Below are 22,075 nucleotides of genomic sequence, written 5' to 3'. Positions count from 1 at the left end.
TTGTTAATGCTAGGAATGACTTAGGGGGAACCATATTTATTGCCAGTGATGCCCAACAGTAAGCAGTAAAACTTGAAGTGACGAAAAGTTGGTTTGATCCTGCATCAAGCTTTTTTATGATTTGCATATAATTTCCATACACTTAATTTAAGTAGTATTTTGCTACATTTGTGTAATAGCATGTCATGAATTGCTCTGTACTTACCCTTCCCTCTGTGCTTCGCCTTTTTCCAACTCCTGAATAACTCCAAGGAGAACTTTGATGGTTTCTTGGCTTGAGCTGATGAGATTCTCCATGGCCTGCAGCTGTGCTTTCATATCCTTGTCTCCAGATAAGGATATTATCTGCTGACTGCTCCCTAAGCCTGGAGCTTGTGTGCCTCCTGGTGGAAAGCTCTCATACCCCTCAGTAGTTTGCTGCAGTTTAGAAGAGGCTGAGCCATGCCTTGCCCGATACTGTCCTTGTGACTGCACAGAGCATTTAACACTATGAGGTAAAGTTTGAGACTGTTGCTCATTTAGCTGTGAGCCCTTTTTCCTTTTACAGCTCACAGAGGGGCTCTCTATGGACTCCACTTGTGTCAAAGAGTTCCAAGCCACAGGGCCCATGCCCCTTGGCTTATTTTCTGAGAACTCGGAGTCCCCAAGCTGACGCTTTGAGGAAAAACCAGAGTCAGTGTCTTCTTTGGGTAATCCTTTGTGTTTAGTCCATTTCCCACAAACTTGATACTCTGGCTCATTTCTAGAAGACTGTTCACTCGAAAGTATTTCTTCCGTAAAGCGTAAGGAGTCTGGATATGAAGGTCCATCCACACAGTTACCACTTGACAGCAAATCCTCTGTATCACTGCTGTCATCCATGTGATGAAGCAGGGCTTTTGTCTGTCCTATATTTTTACCCTTGCACTTGGAAGGCTCATCGGCTGGTTCACCATCAACTCCCCCTGTCTTTATATCACTCAAAAACCCATTGTTTTGGCGTCTGTAATCTTCCACCAAAGCTGTATGTTTAAATGTGTGTCCTTTTTTCCTCTCAAAAGGAAACGTTTTGTATCTCTTAGTAAGGTCTGGTGATGTCTGGACACCCGTGCTCCTAGTCACGTTTGGAATAGACCTTCTGGCTGGCATGGTCATGTACTTTCGATGTTTAACCTTGCAAGAAATTGACCTAGAGTGTCTTCCTCGCTGTTCTTTTTGAGCTTCACAGATATCCTTGAACCGCACTTGCAAAGCTTTGTTTCTCTTCTTCACCTCTTGCCCACTTGATTCTAATCCAGGAATTGAGGTGTGTGAAGGTCGCTCCTCTGAATCTGATTCATCTGAACTTGACAGAACTACGCATGAGGCATCCTCTTTGCTCACCATATTTCCTGAAATGATAAAACAGGATTTATGAGTTAAATTACCTCTTTGGAAAAAACAAAACAAAAAAACAAAAACTCTCTTTTAGGGGATACAATTTCAGATGAATGGGGAGAATGTCTGATACAAGTTTTAGGAGTAACAAAAAGAACAAAGACTAAATAATCAGGGATCTAATACTTCAAGATCAAAGTTATATTCCAATAGAGGTTGTCCTACAATGCTTTTAATCCCTCCACATTTTACTCCAGACCTGCTCTCTGTATTCCTTTTTTTCTGCTTATGTACTAATGTTGTCCAACAAACCTCTTTGGTATTATGTTAAGATTCATTTGCTCACAGATGGTCTCTAGATATCAATTATACATCTCTTTAAAGTCAGTTGCTTGTGATGATCAAGCAGGTACAAGAGAAATATACTACACTTCTTTTATCTTTATTTGTGAGTGTAAATAATTTGTGCTATTTTACTACTCCTTAAGTATGCAGTAATTTTTTTTGTTGGTCTATGACACAGAGTTGTTCTTGTCGAAAGAATCCTGTCCCACATTTTAAAACCCCAATTTATATGAGTCGCTGAATTTTTAGTTTTCTCTGCTTATTTATGAGAACAAAGCAGTGACAAAAGAGTTTTTATTTCCATTGTTGCTCTGTTTTGCTCAACTCTACAAAAACTATTTGGATGCAATGGCATCTCACATGCAGCTTCCTTGCCAACTATTGGCATGATTTACTTTAAGAGAGCTTTCCGGAATAATAATTGCCTCCACCCTGTCATTCTTACTGGTTTGCAATCTTCTACATACATACATAACTCATCTAAAAGGGGTTTTCGCTTTTAACCCTGTCCAGTACTGCTAATTCCTTTGCTTAAGATAGCATGTGATGTAAGCAGGTAAAGGGAGGTTGGCTTCAGTATTTGTTTAATTTCTACTCTTGCAAAAATTAATAACTTTGCCTTTGACATATAATTTAATCTATTAAAACTGTAATAAAACAGCAGTATTTGTTGTGTTTGAAGAACTACTGACTTAGATGATGTTGTCTTTGGGGGCCCTTGCTGGGTCACTATGAACCTTCTTCGCTCTGGACTAATAGTGTAATTAAGCTTTAATGATTTCATTTGGTGTTGACTTTAAAAATATATCTTTTGCTTTACTTAAGATTTACTATAGGAAATGTATAAATATATATTTATGCCCAGGCTCAAACTTGTAATCTTATGAGACATTTTACTTTACTGTTCTTTATATTTTAGTTTTATCTAAAATTACATCTCACTGCTGTGCTACAATGCAATCAGCCACACCTATTACTAACCTTATATTCTTGCATCCACCTGCTTTTCAATAAACCTTCATAGCATGTTTATGCTTTGTGGACTGCTGTGTTGAGAATTTAATAGTATACTTGTCACAGTGTTTGGAAGTGTTTAGCAAAGAAATGGCCGGAGGGGGCTTGGTGCTAAGGCTCCTTGCTAAAGGTGTTTACTATATAATATATTCCTCCTGTGTATTGAGGTACCCTAGAAGAAATGGCCTTGGAGCAGCTGTGGCCCACACATATAACACTCTGAAATAATAACTGGTGTTGAGATCCTCCATCTGTATATACCTAGGCACTGAAACTCCCCAGGGAGAAATTTATTGTCCTCACTCCTCGGATCTCAGCTTTCCTTAAGTGGAGACGCTAGGTCAAAAACTGAGCACATAATATGAACATGGTAAGCCCAGTGATCACATTTTAAAATGAGCTGGTTGAATTAAATCTACCAAACTCTCAACAAAAAGAAAATCTGAGAATAGATACAAACTAGCTTAAGAGATTTAGAAGTAACCTATAAACAAATTCTTAGAACAATGGAAGAGTTTATTTTTTATGGTTAATCTAAAAGAACTGTTTGCTAAGCCACCAAAAACATAATTATTTTAAAATTTTTGAAACATTGTAAGGTTCATGTGTCAGTGATATAGAGCTAAATCAGAGGGCAACATTCAGGAATCTGTCTCCTGAGAAACTAGTAATCCAACTTTATTTCTATATAACTTCCAGCTACGTCCATTGATAGCTAATTTTTGAGTGTTGAAGTCCATCCTTAGATAAAAAAAAAAAAAGAAAGAAAGAAAGAAACAAACAAACATAATTTTATATCTATGTAATCTATTGTTAAAGCCCAGACTCCTGAACCCAAACTAAAACCATAACACATTTCAAGGTCATGCTCCCTGTGGCTTAATTAAATGAGCAACCTGAAGCCAGAGCTACAAGGTACTATAATTGAAAGTGTAAATATATAACTTTCAAACCAAAGCATTTATTCTTTTTTTTAAGCAAGGAAAAACTATTGTGTAAGTTTAATTAAGAGGACCACAAAGAAAACATGGGCTGAACTTATATGAAGATATAAAAAAAAAGATATAATAACTAGAACCTCAACATTAGCCGAGCACTTCGGGAAAACCCTTTCCCTTAGAATAGAGCCTCAGTTGCCCAAGATAGACTTTTTGTAGCCACGTGACCCAAATGAGACAGTCCTTTGGGAGTGAATTGTAAACCTGTTTTGTAGGTATTGTGTTTTTCAAACTTTATAGTATAATTCCGAGCAATATTGTATTGAAGCAAAAAAATAAAAGAAAGTGTCTACAAATTTAAGGGCAACAAAATATTTGTCACCATCAAAAAATTTGCAAGTAAGAAATCCATATTCATATCATATGACTAAAATAATTACTTAAAAAAATTTTTTTTCAAGAATTTTGCAAAATCAAAGCAAAGGAGGTTTTCTCATCTCTTTAAATAATCAAATCATTTTAAGGCAACAGGAAAACCCCATCAGTTATCATATCTTAAAATACATTCTGTAAACACTGGTCCCATATAGGTAGGTATCTGGATGCATATCAACCCAATATTTTACTACTGGGAAGTTAGGGACTAGTCTCCTCTACCTTAGCATTTGGTATTGTCCAAAGCTTTGGTTCAGCAAGCATAAACTGTTAAAGTAAAGCTGAACAAATTTACTTATTTTGAACTTTAATTTGAGGAAAAGTGGAGGAACAGATGTATGGGCATCCTTTTAAAATTAAGAACCTTTTTTTTGCTATCCTAATATGATGCTGAGTTTCTTATATGTTGTTAATACACATGTAAAGTTTTTGCAAAGTAATGACTTTGGCGACAGTTTTCTCTTGATGACTATCAATTATTTTGGGAATTAACTTAAATCATCCTAACTGATAACAAATACATGAACATGTATATTAAATCCAAAAATTAGACTAGCTTTTAGTGCACTTATAATTTTAAGTAAAACATTTAACTGATAGCTGTTCTAGACAGTAATGTTCTGGACAGTTCCAGACCTTTTGACCTTTAGAATAATGGAAAACTGGGGGGGAAAAAAATCTAATTTTCTGACTCATCTGTTATAAAGCATTTCATATTTCAAGTGCATGAAATATATCAAGCACCGCAAGGAAATGAAATGATGTCTGATACGGTTGAAAGGAAACACCAGAAGAGCTTGTTAATCATTTTCATATGACAAGACAGCACATGATGAATAAACTTCAATAAAATATTTGTAACCATACATAAGCAACCTACTTGTTTTGTTGAAGCACCTCTAAAAGTAATTATGTTCTATCTTCCAGTGACATTCAAAATCCATCAGTACATTTGTAATGATGAGTCATTTACAATGAAGACATGTTTTCCTTACAGTTCATATGACCAACTTTGTAAAAGTTATAAAAAAAAATTGACACATTACAATCATGTTAGTTTCTGCTATTTAGGACAGTTTTGAAATATATGTTTAGACATGAAAATGGTAGAGAAGATAAACTAAAGACGTGTACAAGTATGGGTCTGCTGGCCTTGCAGTCAACATTTTGAAGGGAATCTTTTGCCAGCTTCTTAAAAAATCTCATTCACACAGGGTACAGTACTCCTCCTATGTGGAAACTATATACACCCATGCCAACATATCTTTTAGCTCTGACTTTTAAAGGAACTGATTATAGTGCCTTCCAACATCATTAATGTCTATTTAGAGTTATTTTTTAATTTAGCAACCACTAACTTCAATATATATGGCCTTTTTTATTATTAACCAGTAAAAAGCACTTCCTAGTCAATGGTGACGAAAAGTGATACACATTTTAGAAAAGAGTATTACAAAAAATTAAAAACTGTGGTATGCATGTGTATTCAGGCCCTGGGCAGATGACAGAGCTCACACCACTACCTTTCAAAATGGACTAAGTTTATCATAACTGCAAGCATGCATGGTTGTCTACTGAAACTTAACAGACCCATAAAGCCGGATTACTGAAGAGGGTCTCTGTAAGGATGCATGGATATTTGGGAGAACTGATCAAAAGGGAAACCAATAGTTGTGCACTCCACAAATCTGAGTTTTGTGTAAGATTTTCAACTGTTGAAATATCCTTTGCATTTTGCTTAAAGCAAGTTATGGGACACTTTATACACTTGGATGGTTGGTTAAACTTACTTTCAAAACACAGTTTGCCTGAAAAAAATGCATGTAACCATAAACACAAACCCCCCGAAAGGACAGGCCTGTGGAGCCATTTGCTTTAAAGGTTTACCGTTTAGCATCATGACAGCAGTAAACATGCAATTAAGCTACAACCAAATGGCTTTGGTCAAAGCAAATTAATTATGGCCAGTCAAACCCAGAACTTAAATCTGGTTAAGAAATTGTACTAAAATTGTACTAAAATTTGCTTAATGTTAGTGATCCAAGCTGCCCTGAAACTTTTTTTTCCAGTATCTGGTTCTGGTCGACCACTTGCTGCTGCCCCAGACCAGTCCTGTCCCATCTGCTTGTTGCGAACATGCTGCTTTGATCTGCCAAGCCGTCATCGGGCGCATTCGGCTGGTGCAACAGTGCGTCAAGCTGCTGGCCTACAGCTGATTCCAGTGGGAGACAACCCCACGAACTGCTGTAAGTGATCAAAAAAGTTTCAACCTCTGTTGTTGCATCAGATTTATCCATATCTCTTCATGTACCGGTTGGACCGAGCAGACCAGCTTCCCGAACAAGAGTTGGACCAATGGCCCCTTTCCTCCCTACACCTAGATCCACAACAAACCTTTTCTTTTTTAATTTGATCTTAATAGGGTTCTTTTAGAATAGATTGTTGCATGTGCTATATCTGAACCGAGCTCCTTAATTTCAAATGCTTATGGTTTTATATAAAAAGAATTCTGAGCTGAACATTGACCTTTATAAGGTGTGAGTGGATGCATGCTTAGGCTTAGACATCTTTTATTGTCATTTTGTATACACAGAATGTATACAAAATGAAATTATGTTTATTAGAGCTTTCAGACAGTGAATGAGCAGCAGCCTAGCAGTGAAATGAACATTTCCATTCCACAAAGTGCAGTAGTGATCCAATGTAAACAGTGTATGGCTGTGTGTGTAAATGATTAGCGATGATTGGTGTCTTGGTGTTATATTGGTGTTATATATTTTCTCTCCTTCCCTTTGACCATGGAGATAGTGTGATAAGGTTTGTGATGATTTTAAACAAAAATTGCTATTCAGGTTTTATTTAATTTTTTTCTTTGCATTGACCCCAAATTTGTAGAAGTTAAAACCCAAGCTTTCAGTATTTCAAAGATTGCTTGCCCAAAGTGCATTGTTTCAGAACTTTACTGTAACCTTGTAAAGATTTCTACTTGTATGCAACAATCACTGATCTCTATTTATTCCCTGTATTGCTGATAGCCCGATAAAAGTAAAGCCACCAGCCGCCATATTGATACTCAACACTCCCATGTAGACACGCCATAAAAATGCCTGCGTGTGTAGCATTTGGCAGCAAAAACAAGCAATTTGCTGGCTGTGGGAAGGTGTTTCACAGGTAATATCACAGTCAGTGGATGTACTAACCAAGAAAATCCATATATACACCAATGTATCCTATTGTATAGTATGTAGCGTAACATTAGTTTGGCTATCTCGGACTGACTCCCAGATATTGACTAAGTTAGCCATCGACATTGTGTCTAAGGTTCTAAAATAGAATGTAGAGTAAATAGAAAGTAATTTACTGTGAATTGTCAGTTAAGTCATTCTTAATTAAGTGGATGACGCTGTTTTTTTTAATAGTGTTTGTTGTATTTTTTAATTTGAAAAAGTCATGTGCTGAAATATTGCATGTTATTGTGACGGAAAAAAAGAAACCCAAACATTTTTAAAGGCTAATGCACAGACACAGCATAAAAGTATATAGCATCATGCATGCAAAATTTGCAAATAAGAAAATAATATACTATTAACAGACATACTTGTAATTTCATCTTGATGTCAAAATCCTAAAGTTAAATGGAATATGTAATTACCACAACTATGTCATCCATACATGTATATTACACGTACATAATCAATTTAGCACTTTTTGTCAGGTTTTGGTTGAGGTGTGAGGAACCAAGTGCAGAGGCAGGGGGACAGAGGTGAGTTATTTTAGTTTTAATCGAGTGTTCACGGGTAACAGAGGCAGGAATCCAGAAATCCAACTTAAAAATATAAAACAACCAGAACCATGGAGACATCAGGGAAAACAAGCACGAGGAACCACCACTGAGGAACTGCACAGGGAGAGTATTTATGGCTGACTAAACAAAGACAGGACTAACGAGTTGATTGGGAACAGCTGTGGACAGAGCCTTCTAGAAGGGAGCTAGGGAGAAGGGGACCAAAAGGGCAACAGAGGGAAACAAAGAGCAACCTAAGAACTCAAAAAACATCCAGAAAAACACAGCAAAATAGGAATTAAACTAATAAAACTATAAAACAAAGAAAAACATGGATCAACATGAAACTGAAAACAACAAAAAAAAATGTACAGAACCAAGACAATGACAGTTTTGGTGCATCTGTATTATTGTGCTCCATTGACACATTAATTTTGTTGTGATGGATTTGTATATTATAGACTTAATTGACTATGCAATGTGGTGTGCCTATGTTTCTTATCATAAATTACAGTAATCTATGTATGCCATGAGACAGCAAGTGTGTGTTAAAGTGCCCCTGAAAATGAATACATCATCGTTGTTAGAAGCTGTAGTGGTCGTATTGTTTAAATTGTGACCGGTCTAACTAGAGAGTACCAATATGGCGGCCAGTGGCTTAACTCCACTCCATACTACCATCCAGTGAATAAATAGAGATCAGAGGCAACAATCTGCATGCTAGCAATAACTCTCTCTACCTGCCACCTAATGGGCTTGTAGGAGAAATATAATGTCTCAATTTATGAACAGTTCTGTTTGTGCCTTCAAGTCGTTTGCCCATAGGTAGACGTTACTTAGATATAACCTAACGGAATATCTTCAGAAAAGCACCAAATAACATAAATCGCATATGGGTTAGTAGAACATGATGTAATAATGTAAAATCAAGGGCCCAATGTAACAAAAAACGGTGTCTTTCAGTTTCAGCTCTCACTTACTTATGTGTTCATTTGCTCACTCGCTTTAGTAACTATAAAAGGTGTTTGACACAACATTATTTTTCCTCCTTTGTCTGTCTCCTTTTAAAAGCATGAGATTTAATGTTGATTTGTATTTTACTGCCTTGAAATAACATTACTGACTTGATGTGGAAATAAAATTTCCTTTAATGTTTGCTGATCAGGTAAAAGCCTAATTAAATGCCTCGGGTAAACTTGTGCTTTATTGTGTAGCCATTAAAACTATTGTGCATTTGTCTCAGCTTTGTTTTCACTGGCTTGAATTTTCCACATGGCTTGAGCAATCTTACAGTTGCTGTCACAACACTTTCAAGAGATATCATTACTTTTGCAAGGTACTGTACTTAAGAACAATTGTTAATCCCAGCTCCTGCCATGCTTTATTAACTAAAATAAGTTAGAGCAAGATGGAAAAAAAATACATGTACAAAACCGAAACAAAACTAGTTCATTCTCATTTTGCCAAAAGAGTATATCATGCTTTCATTTTACATACTCTGCGTTTAGAATACGGTGCAGATTAATTTTCTTGGAGGATGGTCTGATTGCTTGCTAGTCAATTTGATATGTCAAGTTGTTTGTTGAAGTGGGTGCACAGATAAAAAAGAGATTTTTTTCAAGGCTGATTCACATTAAATCATGCTATTTCACACTCAGAAACCCTAATCTCACACTACTGAAAAGGTAATCACATTTGCAGGAAGTCCTCTTTGAGTGCATGTGATTTCCTTATACACTCTTGTAACTGTTATAAAATAGCTAAACAGTGATTCAACATAACAAAAGGAAACCAAGAAAATCCCTTTAATGAGTTATTATTGTTGGAAGTCAGAGCTGAATGATTGAGTGTGACTATGATACATAAAAATGTTCTTACTCATGAAAGAGAATTTCCTTTTTTTACGAATCTCAAACGCCTTTTTCTCCTCCTCTTCACAGCAAGCGATCTCCTCTAATGACCTGAGGACCTTCCCTGATTTGGCCCCTGCTATCCAAAGGATTATGAATAATGCATTGAATCCAAAATTGCAAAAGTAATCCTCTGAAATCTCCTTATGTACCCTGACAGACCACGTTGTCTGCTCCAATTGCCCGTCAGTTCTTCAAACTGCAGTGCTGCATGTGAGTCGGAAGGTCTTAGTGTATGTAGTGGTGGTGATTGCAGGGTCACCTACTGTAACATCATTCATTATCATGACTAAAATGCTGTAACATATTTGTTTATGAGGATATTTAGTGTTGGATTGGATCAATTTTCCATGCAATGGCAGTCCTGCCACAGTGCTGACTCATGATTTCTTTCTCATCACGAACCACAGAAAATTGATGCAGCTTTGCTTGGATCAGCTTGTATCCCTGCCCGGGTGCGTCAACATAGTAAATACTTGAGTGCATCAGTCGTATATTTACATATGATAACACTGTCTAGCCACTCTCATTAATGGTTAAGTAACAACGGTGGCCTAACACTTCTTAATATTCTCACAGCATACTGAATGCTTCATAAACACGACTCAGTCTTGAGCATTTCAGTTCATTGTCTTTGTAAAATGCTTTTAAACATCTGTTTATTCAAATGCAGAATGACTTCTTTATTATACAAGCTTTTGCAAATCCCAGAGTAAGCATTCTGCTGTGCAATGGCTCGTCTTTGAAGGAAGAATCTTTAGCTCACTTTTTTGCATTAATTATAATGTGACATTGCACCAACCATATATCCAGGGGCATGATTCAAACGCTGAGGAAAACGGTGCTTAGTTTTTCCTTTCTTCCATGTACATGATAATTAACATGTCATTTTGCATAGTTGCTCCGGTGCCGGTTTTGTGCAAAGAATATATTGCACCCTGTAACAAAATATACCTTATTCTACAATGTATTAAAAGCAGTGTCAGACAGCTTTAAGATAGCACATGCACATTATAATTACTCATAATGTCACACAAAACTATTTGCATCCATCCTGGCTGCAGGCTACAACTATGAAACTTGTCTTTATTACTTTATTAGCTTTAAACATTGATCACCGAGGTACAGTTCTATTATGGGGATCTGGGGTTTAAGAAGTCTCGATCTATGTTGTCTGGAATGAAACCATGCTCTGTAAATTAATTCCTTCATGATAACAAGCTTTTAAGAATATTTATTTCTTCTACAGAGCAAAACCATTAAAAGGTCATAAATAAACAAAGGATGGGCTTAGCTTTATGTACAGTGCGGTGAAGATAATTTTTACAAGCAAATGCTAGGCAAAAAATATATAAAGGTGACATGCACCTTCATTTTTTATTTTTTTATTTTTGCTATATTAGGTGATAAAGGAATGAAATGTAGAGAAGACAAGGTTGGAGGAGGCAACAGCTGAGACCATAGAAAGACCATAAAACTGTAGCTCCGTATGTGATGCAGTACCATAGCCCTTTACATCTAACACCTTAGCAAAAAGCCCAAAACTTGCCTAATCAAATTTGACTTTAACATAGAAAAAAATAAGACACACACAGGTGATTTGTGTAATCCAGGGAACGAGATGCATAAAGGCAGAGTGTGTGTCAGCTACAGTCAAATACACACTAATCTATTAGTAAGCTCTCACCTATATTCTTATCTGTCAAGCCCTGGCAATTCACAAGTATAGCAATCTCTATAATCAGCCTTTCTCTTGCTTGGAAGATGCAGCACATCTGTCAGCAGCTACAAAGACTTGCATCACGTTAAGATGATATGAATCAATCCAATTTACACTACCACTCATGATTTTTCTAAATTGGTTGTATGGGAGGACCTACTTATTTCCCCCCTAAATTTACCTTCCATCCTTAAATGTCTTCCTGCAGGCATACGTCTTTCCTATTCCAATATGATTTAATACAAACATGGATTATATGCAGTAAATACACAGAGTTTAAGAGAAATTTGTTGAATGGCTATATATGCTACTTATTTACACTTTCATTTAGTTATGATTTAAGATTCTGAGAAAATGACTTGCTGCCAAAGCTTAAGAATATCTGTTGAACTGTATTTTCATGTGTAACTCTATGTCTTACCTTGGAAAATAGATCAGAGGTGAAAAGGACAAGACAGCTCAGATCCCCTGTAGATCCATTGTTCATCCATGTATTCACAGGATGCCAGGGTGCCGTCCAGCCCCTGGAGCAGTTCTCATAGGGGAAGGGAGTATTGAGAGAGAGGCTGCCAGTGCAGTGACAGCTGAAGTAGTTATAGCACATCCGGCAAAGACTTAGGTTATCGAGATAGGAGAGGGGGAAAGCAGACAGACATCGTCTCAAAACTAGAGTGATATATCCTTCCTCTTCCTCTTGTCTTTTACTCAAAACCCCCCACCCCCCTACCCCCCTGTTCTCCTTCAAACACCTTATTCAAGCATCACTGAAACTCATCCACTCTCGTCCTCGCACTGACCAGGAACAGGCACTCACACACGCAGTGGAGATCTCCATCTCACATTGCTGTTGCTGCTGCTGCTGCAATCCCTGTGCATTCAATATTCAGTGCGTGCATGTGTGTGTTTGGGTAGAGCAGAGAGAGGGGTGGGCTCATGGGTGGGTGGAAGGGGAGAAAGGAGGAGGTGGAGCAAAGAGAGGTGGTACGCAAGCTGTTGGGGAAAGTCCAGTGTTGGTGAGCCGCATCGTCGGCAAAGACCACTCAACTTGTCCTCCACAGGCTGGCTCCCTTGACAATGAGCTGTTATATAATCTGAAAGGCTTCGGGAAACTGCAGAGAGGGGGAGCCGAGAAATAATAATGCATTGTTTTTTTTAATTGGATGTCTTCTGCCCTCCTGTTTCTTTAGGACACATTGTTTGTTAGAAGTGTGGAAGGAACGGGGGGGGGGCGGTGAACTGAGCAAAGTAAAAGTGTTGCATTGCTGCTTTATAAAAGGGAGAAACAGAGGAGACAACAAGCTAAAAGGGCAGAGGTGTTAATGAGAATATGAGACAGAAGAGAAAATGAAATAATGAGATAGAATAAAGGGAATGGTGACAGAACTCTTGTTTTATTTATAGAGCCTGTTTTATACTATGATCTTTGATCCAGTACTTTAAAAGCAAGTGTTAAAACAAGAAAAACAACAGATATTCAATCTGAATTATTCTTATTTTTTTGTCAGTGGCTTTTTTTACACTCGTTTTAATGTTTAAAGCACAAACCTTTAAAAAAAAAAAAAACGGCAAGATCTGAGCAGTTAACAACTAGCACACAGTCAAAAGTTGTAAAAGAGTTTTGACTCCAGACTAACAAATCAGTGTGTAACGCAGCTATACCTGGAGGAGATTACTGTAATTGCAGTAGTCTACAGATTATATGTGGTCACATATACCCCATTTACACTACCCTTGAAAAACCGATCCATGCCGAGACCGGTCCGAGCTCTGATCAGTTAACCAGGCCGAGCTCGGCTCTGACGACTGTTTACACATCATTCTATCTCGGTTCCTCAACTCCTTGCCTCCTAGTGGCGATCTGCGGTATTACTGCCAGCATTGAAGGAGGAAATCAAGCAGTTGGTGGCGGTAATGCACCAAAAGTTGTTTGCCAACTGCCATAAAACACAAGAAGAAGAACACAAAGAAGGAGGGAATCAAGCAAATCAAAATGGCGCGCCCGTCACATTCAGAAAGTTATGCTTGATTATTATTGCTGTACTTTGGTGTTTGCGGAGGTTCAGGCGAAGACAGCAACCATTATTTAAAATGTTGCGTTGAGAAAATTTCGATTGTTGTTTATAGTTGTTCTTCTTATTCTGTTTTGTGTTGGTTGGCAAGCAACTTCAGGAGGGGCATTACTGCCAACTACTGGAATGGAGTGTGAATCGGGATGTGCAGCCATACGCAGATGACGCGTTCTGGTCATGCGCTCTTGTTCTCAGAGAACCGAACCAGGGAAAAACCAAGCCGAGCCCACCTCTGGAACTGGTCTGCAGTTAGCTCGGTTCGGTTGTGTCTAGCTCGGTTCAGTTCAGTTTGCTTTCTATTTACACACGATAAGTTATTTCAGTTACTGAGCTCGGACCGGTCTTGGCACGGTTTTTTAAGGGTAGTGTATATGGGGTAATAATATCTTCCAGTGATTTGGGATAAAGTAAAAGGAGGCAGAGGAAGTGTTACCTTTAACACAAAACAAATTGACATCTAATCCTGTTTTCCTGTGGCAAGACTAGGCTTCTGGTAATTCAGTACAGAGCAATGTCATTACATTTGAAAAAAAGGTGTTTCATGAAGATTGAATAATATAAAGGGTAACAGAAGCACATATAAATCCACACAATCCAAAAATGCTGAAAACTGGGAATACTCAAAACAAGAAAGGGGCAAAGAAATGACTGAGCAGCAGGTGCATATATGGGAGAGAGAAAAAAGACAAGGCTAATCAGCAGATTGGCAGCAGGTGAGAACAAAGGAGTCTAGAAGGGAGCTAAGAGATTGAGTCTGACAAAAATAAGTGGATCTGGGCTAGGGTGTTTTGTTTCTAAGTTCACAGATAAACACACTTTGGTCTTTTACTATCACAAAAGTAAAAAAAAAAGCAAAAACAAACCACTCAAATTGAAATTGGAGAATCAATTTCAATTCAAGAGGGCAACAGGGGCAAACAAGAAATACCTAAGAACTCAAATAAAATAAAAAATAACTATAATAACACAAAATGGAAATAAAACCAACTAAAACTCAAAGATAAAACTTAAACAGAACCAAAACCATGACACCATCTGCTAGACCATTCCCCATTGGCCCCACCACTTTCAGGGAGAACCATTAGGGACCTGTACAAAAAGAGTTGGTCAAAGGAAGAGATGTACTTAAAATGGCTTGAGAAATACAGAATATCACCTAACTGAAAGGAAGGAGCCTGATTGTAGGCGACTGAGTGAAAGAAAAAGTTACGCCTACCTTAATGCACAACCTGGGCTACGCAGCCCGGCTCATTGTGAGATCCTAAACTTCTCATCTCATGTTGGGGTTTACCACAGTGGAGTCTCACCCTGGACCATCAGTAGCTTTGGGTACCTAGCCTTCTTGGGACCTCTGGCTTGGCTGCTAGATGGTGCCTCTTTGGGATGTTGTCAGCTTGCTGGCAGACTTCAATGCCCACCTGGAAAGCAACAACAAAACTGGAGTTTTGATAGGAAGAAAATGATTCCCCAATTTCAATTTGAGTGGTTTGTTTTTGCTTTTTTTTTTTTTTTTACTTCTGAGCTAGTAAAAGACCAAAGTGTGTTTATCTGTGAACTTAGAAACAAAACACCCTAGCCCAGATCCACTTATTTTTGTCTTCTGACCTTCAGCTGAATGTTTTGGACACTCTAAGGGCAGAGATGTTCATTACTCAAGTAGAAGTATAAATCCTACTGTTTAAAACACTTTTGTAGAAGTTAAAGTATCAACATAAGCTTTTTACTCATACAAAAGTTTAAAAGTGCCATTTTTTGTCATGATCTTTGCTCTGATGCCTGGTCTGATCCCTCATATCACACACCTGCTTAGCTTCACCCAGTTTTCCTTACCAGCTTATCTAATCCACCTGGATTAATCTCTATCTAATCAGCCTTCAGACCAGTCATCAGTGCCAGGTTATTTTGAGCCGTGTGGTGAGACTTACTCTAGTGTACATGTTGTTGATCCTGATCCGTTCTGCCTCTCGACCTCTGAGCCTGCCTGTTCCCATCTGATCTGTTTGCCTGATCTGTCTTCTGACTTCTGCCTGATCTCTGCTTGCTTGTGTACTGACCAGAACAGTTACCCAATCACTGATTCTGCCTGCCCTTGTCCAGCCTGTCAGCCTTATTGTGTATGGAACCTGGAACTGTTGCCGGCCTACATCATGGATTTTCCTTTGGCGCCTCACCGGATCTCTGACCTCCTTGCTCTGACAATCTACCACATCTCTGACATTAGCTCTGGCTTAACCCTCTGGATTATCCTGCTTACATCCTTCTGCTTGGTACTGATTTCCTACCTGTCCTCTGACCTCCACTACAGCTGCGTTTGGGATTCGATGTACAGTAACCTCTGAGCCGCCTTGGCGGCCGGAACAATCCTCTACCTCTGGACCCTAACTGAACTATAACACCAGGTTAGTCACTCATTCGTTTGTGATTGTTCACCTCCAGAAACACATGGTCTCTAGCCTACTGTCTCCACCTGCAGAGGTTCCAGCCTTAGACGCCGACGCCATCCACTCGATTCTGTTGTTAATAAGATATTCAGAGAAAAAATTTTAAGGACAGATGCTTTACTGCACTACCCTATCAAAGTAAAATGTTTCTACAACTGTTGATGATAATCTATTTAGACTTTATTGTCTTATTTTTATAACTAATGGCAACAGAGTCGTATTATCTTGAAAAACTATTTAATTTGATATGTGGTGAACATGTTGGTGCTGCACAGAGTAAACCACAAAGAAATTGTCTGCATGAAACACATTATTTGAATGTTTTTTATTTATTTTTTTAATACTAACAGGCTATAATGAAAATTAGCTTAAATGAAACAAAAATGTTTTTAAAATGTAACTGCAAAAAAAAAGTAAGGAGTAGAAGTAAAAAGTTGTCTACAAAGTAATTACTCAGGTATATTATAGACGGCCAAAATTTAAAGTTAATTAAGGTAATGAAGTAATGGTACTATGTTACTTGACACCTCTGATGTAGAGTGAGGCTAAGTTTTCCACTGGTTACAGTCTGATAGAGATATTGAGCTGCAGACAGATATATAATGTTTATATGCGCACTCTCATCTGGTTTGGTCTGCCGCGGTTTCCGTAGCGTCGTGAACTCGCAGGCGCGCGCTTTAAGGAAATCCTATACACTACTGTTTATGCTCTAAAAACATTCTAAATGACTTCGTTTCGAGTAAATTCTGGATGCTACCCACTCAGGACACTTGGAATACATTGGACGAGCAGTATGGAGGAATATTGACACGTTTTTTGTGGACTTTTTTGGACCTTTCTGCCTCGGGCGCCATAGATCTCCATTATTTGAATGTCAGCAGACAGCAAGAAGCCTCCCAGATCTCCAGATGCATTTGAGATATCAAAAAAGTACTCCAGAGTGTTGTTCAGCATGGGGGTGAGTAGAAAATGAAGGCTAATCATGTTTTGGGTGTACTATTCCTTTAAACCCTTAGTGAAATAATGCTTGTCCAAGCTTCAACAACAGCTCAACACATATTTATGTATAGCATAGCGTAGCATGCAGTCCTGTTAGCTTGTTCTCTACTCATCAGTAAACACATGAAATTATCAAAATTAATCAAAAGACATATTGTTTGCTCTGTCCCTAATAATGCCAGACCTGCAAACCTTTTTCCATGTCCATTGGAAGGCTTGAGTTTCATCCAGCAACTTAGCAGGCAGCTAACAGCAAGGCAGTCCCTCTCTTTCTCAGTGGCTCCCAGCAGGGGTCCTCTTTGCTCATAAGTTCTTGAACTCAAGAGAAATGTGTTGTAAAACGTCTTTTTTGCAGCAGTTTGGTTCTGAAAGGTTCTGTCCTACCTTTGAAAATTCTGGAGATCTTGGTCCTGGGCCTTGGATCTTAATATTGTTGGAGATCCTGACGACGGGGACCCCAGCTACATGGGCAAGAGAGCAGGAAAAGAGAAAGAATCTGTTTTTTGCTCTGTGGTTTATTCTGTCTTCCCACAGAGGGGGCTGGGAAGTCACACCTCTGTGGGCTGCCATGTGACTTGCCTGTGAAGGCCTTTGCTGAAAAGTGTGTGTGGGGGTGTGGGGTTGCAGAGATTCCACAGTTGTTTATTCACCAAGCTTTTATTTCCTTCTCTGGTCATCATGTCAAGATGAAATATGGTCACCGGTTCCCAATGTCCAAAAACCATGATCATGGCATATGGCACAACACCTTCAAGCTAAAGAAGTCTCAAAAAGTACAACAAGCTTGGTTGGATGCTAGAGTCAGCAGTTTTGGACATTATGAGCAGCAGCATTTGGACATTTTTACTCTCACTGAATTACAGGGTCTGACCCGGAGATGATGCTTCTCTTTAGATATTTTTAATGTCCACAAATCGTGAAAGAAAGAATATTTTTGTACAAAGATTGATGTTTAAAAAGGAATTGCAGGGAACCAGCCAAGGGCCCATCAAGGAAAGTACGGGAATTTTGAATGACTACTACTTTAAGCCTCTGGGCCCTAGCCTTTGGTGCCAGATTATTCAAGCTTCTAAGCGAAAATAACTCTAGCTGTGCCCTGTGTTTAATTCTGCTAGTTCCTAATCTGTTTCTGCCCTCAGACTTCTGAGTTTTCGACCATCCCACTTTGCTCTGTTTGCCTGTTCTGTGTTTTCTGGACTGTTAATTGGATTCTGCCTGCTGCCGACCTTGGACCTGTCTTCTGTTCATGGCTTGGATTACCTTCCTGGATCTTTCAGTTCTCATGCACGCTCTAGCTGCTGAAGAATGCTGCTGTTTTTCTCTCCTGGATCTCTGGTGCCGGCTCAGAAAAAATCAACGGACAACACTCCTTCTTCTGCGCACAGAAATTTGATTACCGATCTCTACATTGTAATATTAGACATTAAAGTGAGGTTGGGGCAGGTAAGACTTTGAAAATGTTGCCATTCGTTGTCTTCCTCTTCTTACCCAGGCCTAAACAATATATGGCAGACCTCATAGGACCATAGCTTATTAAAATATATCAATGGTAGAATGATCCAACAAAATACTAACTAAATACAAACTGGCAGACTATGGTGTCATGTTTTTGTGCTGTATGACAATACACAAGGCCTTCTCTGTAAAGAGTTTTTTCCTTAATCTGACGTTAGTAATTTGAGTTGTAAGGTGCACTTTCTTTTCTTTAAAACAGAGAAAGGTAACCATAGTCAGAACAGAGATCTGCTGACTGCTGCTTTATTGATCTAACTGTCTGTTTTCCTCCCAGCTCCGCCTGTTTTATAGACCAATGATGAGTTTCTCACTGCTCCCACTCCATGCATGAAAATCCAACCTGCCAAAGAACACCACCCCCATTCAGTCACAACACCAGCTTAAATTCTATGTTTAATAAGTGGAACAACAAAATCTGACAAGTCCTTCTCTCCCCTTTTTCTATGATCCCTTCTCTACCGCACTCTTTATTTCCCTGCCAAGGGCTGTGAGGGGAGTGTCTAGCTTTATGCACACAAAAAAAAATGTCCTACTACTTGATGATCACTGTCAGCTTAGTTGTTCATTACAGTTTGACCCCTGGGGACAACTTCAGCCTCTGAGCCACAGCAGATGTTGTTTTAAGTGGTCATGTTGTACAAGAATAGGGTCTTAGTTAGGTGTAAATTCTTGAGCTAAAGAAATGGATGAATAGAAATAAATATAGCAGATGCTATGCATAAAAGACTCATTGGTAGAGTTATGTTTTGGGGGAAAAAAAACACTGTTCCTTTCTTTCTGATAATATTTTGGTTCTCCTTTGAGTTTTGCAAGTCTCAAAGGTAGAAAAGTGTGTTCTGTCAACATTTTTTTTTTTTCCAGATTCACACATGATCCCATTGGTAAAAGGAAATCTGCCCTAGCAAATTAGAATGCCAAAGCTTTAAACCTACATTTTTTATCTTTTATCTAAATTATTCATGAAGAGTTTCCCTCTGCATGTAACAAGCACACTGGATCAGAGCAATAACAATAGCTGGATTTAGCTACAAACATGAATAACTAAGGACTTTATCTCATTCCCATGGTACCTGCTAGGAAAAAAAAATACTTTCAGGTGAATACTGTGCAGAGTCTTCAAGGAGCAGAATTGAGTTTGCATACACTTTTTTTGCATACACTTTAGAGGTGTGAAACACATTGATTGTATCTGATGACATTACAACATATGGCCGTTTTTAGTCATGCTACTGGGGTGGCCAATGGGATTGTAATGTCACAGTTGGCCCACCACTTCACTAAAAATGGTAGTAGCTATGTTGTTGTAGAACAAATTGCCATGATACTTTGTAAAAATGTGCCCTTAGATAAAGGCTATTGACTAAAGCAACTCTGTTTATTTAAATGCAACACTTGAGGCAGTATCACATTTAAAAAAAAATATTTGACCTTGACTATGTGGAATAGCTACCTTATTTCCAGTTTTTCCCAACACTGTTTTGTGAAATATCTTTTCGATGGAAAATTGCATGGCACTTTCTTGTTCCAACTTGACTACATCAGTGCAAAAAACACTGTCCATAAAGATGCAAATGCAGAGAAAGAAGGCACTTGCCTAAGCCAGTGGATAATATTAAGTTTTTGAGCCAGCAGTGCTATTAATTAGTATCAATAAATTAAAAAATCCCAAGAAGTAACGAAAGCTGCTCTGCAGCACATTAGACTGCAGGCCTGTTTGCAGATGGGTGGATGGGAGTCATTTTCCTGCTTTAAGGCTAAATAATAAATTTTTCCTAAGGTGATAAGAAGCCTTTAATGCAATGACTCCTGCTCTATTTCCAAAGCCCTTCTACCAAGCTGACCTCATTTGTCTCCCACAAATTGCTTTAATAACAAAGTTCCATTAATCACCATTAATGTTTTCGGAAAATTGGCTTTACAATCTCTAAAAACTCTCACAGAAAAGCCAACCCTAATGTCATTTTACCTGTTTTGATTCAACAACACCGACATGGAAACAAATAATATGTTGGATCGAAAAATTAAATGACCTATAATTTTTCTGTTGGTTGGATTATTACCTGGGCAACTGTTTATAATGGTGCTTAAACAAACAAAAAAACCAGTACGTTGAGTTTCATCTTTCGCCTTTAACATCAACCAGACGCAAAGCAGGAAACCTCCCTCTAGATATGGTCTTATACTTGATCTTAACATACTTCGACAACTGTTTATGTGACCTAACTCCCAAATGATAATTTGTGCAGAATGTAGAATTGTCTGACTGAATGTAAGCAGAACTTGCACTGCTCCAAACCAGCAGATGATCTAAGACTTTATACAGTAATTAAATCTTCTTCATACAATGACATTGACTCTTTCGGTCTCTGTTCTGTCTGTGTTTTTCTTCCAGTTGTGACAGGTCTTTCCTCCTCAGTCCCCTTTTGTTTGAAAGGTTTTTGTTTTAATTGGTTGCCTGTAAATCTATTTGCATATGCAATGTTTTTATGGCCCTCTTGAAATTATATTCAAACTCAGCTAAGCTGGTGCAAGTTTGACGGATCACTAACCAGCAGAAGAGGAATTCATTTCAGTCAGACTTTTTACATTCTCAGTAAAGACGTTCGATTTTGAATCTTTAAGTTACTATACCCATTAAAAACTATGTAAGTCTATGCACAACATTAAAGCTTCTTAATTTTAAGATTATTTTCAGCCTATTCCGTATTATGTCTCATAAACAATGGTGTTAGGAATCCAGTTTGTGTGGGTTGTGTTTTTTGTGTTTTTTCTCCCTCCACCACCAGGTGGTGCCCTGTCCTCGTTGGTCCTCTTGCACACCTGCGGCTGGTTGGCTCATCACTGAGGACTATTTGAGCAGTGGACTGTCACTACCTCGGCGCCAGAGTGTTTGCCAGTTTTGGGTACTCTAGCCAAGCTGAGTTTTGCTGAGTCTAACTTAGTCTTTGTTTTTCGCTGAGCCTAACCTTATTTTTTGTCTTTGCCCTTTCGGCAGCAAGCCTTCCTGCAAGCTGGATGTTTGGCCTTCTCCCCCTGGAATGATTGTTTGAGTCTCACACTGAGCAGGGGATTAAACTCCACAAGTTCCGTTCAAGTCCTCTTGGATTCCCAAGTGACAGTCCGCTCAATAGCTCCTCAGGGTCAAACCAAGTATATACCTGTCCGCCCTCCAACGAGTCTCAACCTCTGGATAAACCCAGAAAAGTACACAATATTATATTATTTTCCATGTGAATCCTAGATTGTTCATGCTTCTTTGCCTTTTCTAAAAAGTGCTTTAAATTAGTCCTACCTGTCTTTATCCATGCGGGGTCACACCCTGATACTGTATTTGAGAAAGGATGCAGGGAAAGCAGAATACTGAGTTAGCCTCACTGCATGCAAGCCTACTTGCTACAGTCTTCCTCTGATTTTGGACTGCTGATTAATATTGATGTTCAGCTTATCAGGGCCAAGAGCCCTCACCTTCAGCTTCTCTTGTTAAGTTCTCTGCTCAAAAGACGTTGCTCTAAGGGACCTCCCTGAATTTATTTTTTCTTGTGCCATTTC

General features: G+C 38.5%; 1 protein-coding gene across 1 annotated transcript in view; it reads right to left on the bottom strand.

Annotated features, from left to right (window-relative positions):
• The window catches only part of LOC107093574 (protein FAM196A-like), a 55,457-nt gene extending 43,260 nt beyond the window's left edge, over window positions 1–12,197 (bottom strand). The window contains exons 1-2 of the mRNA XM_015388713.1: window positions 11,924–12,197; window positions 206–1,370 (exon numbers count right to left, since the gene is read on the bottom strand). Of these exons, the coding sequence (XP_015244199.1) occupies window positions 206–1,365 (1,160 nt within the window). The 5' untranslated portion in view covers window positions 1,366–1,370; window positions 11,924–12,197. The remainder of the gene's footprint in view (window positions 1–205; window positions 1,371–11,923) is intronic.
• Window positions 12,198–22,075: the final 9,878 nt, after the last annotated feature.

This window comes from Cyprinodon variegatus, unplaced genomic scaffold, assembly GCF_000732505.1.
Source record: "Cyprinodon variegatus isolate N-32 unplaced genomic scaffold, C_variegatus-1.0 Scaffold433, whole genome shotgun sequence".
NCBI classification, from domain to species: domain Eukaryota; kingdom Metazoa; phylum Chordata; class Actinopteri; order Cyprinodontiformes; family Cyprinodontidae; genus Cyprinodon; species Cyprinodon variegatus.
Note: the sequence above shows the minus strand (reverse complement) of the source record. Positions and strands in the feature narration are given on the sequence as shown.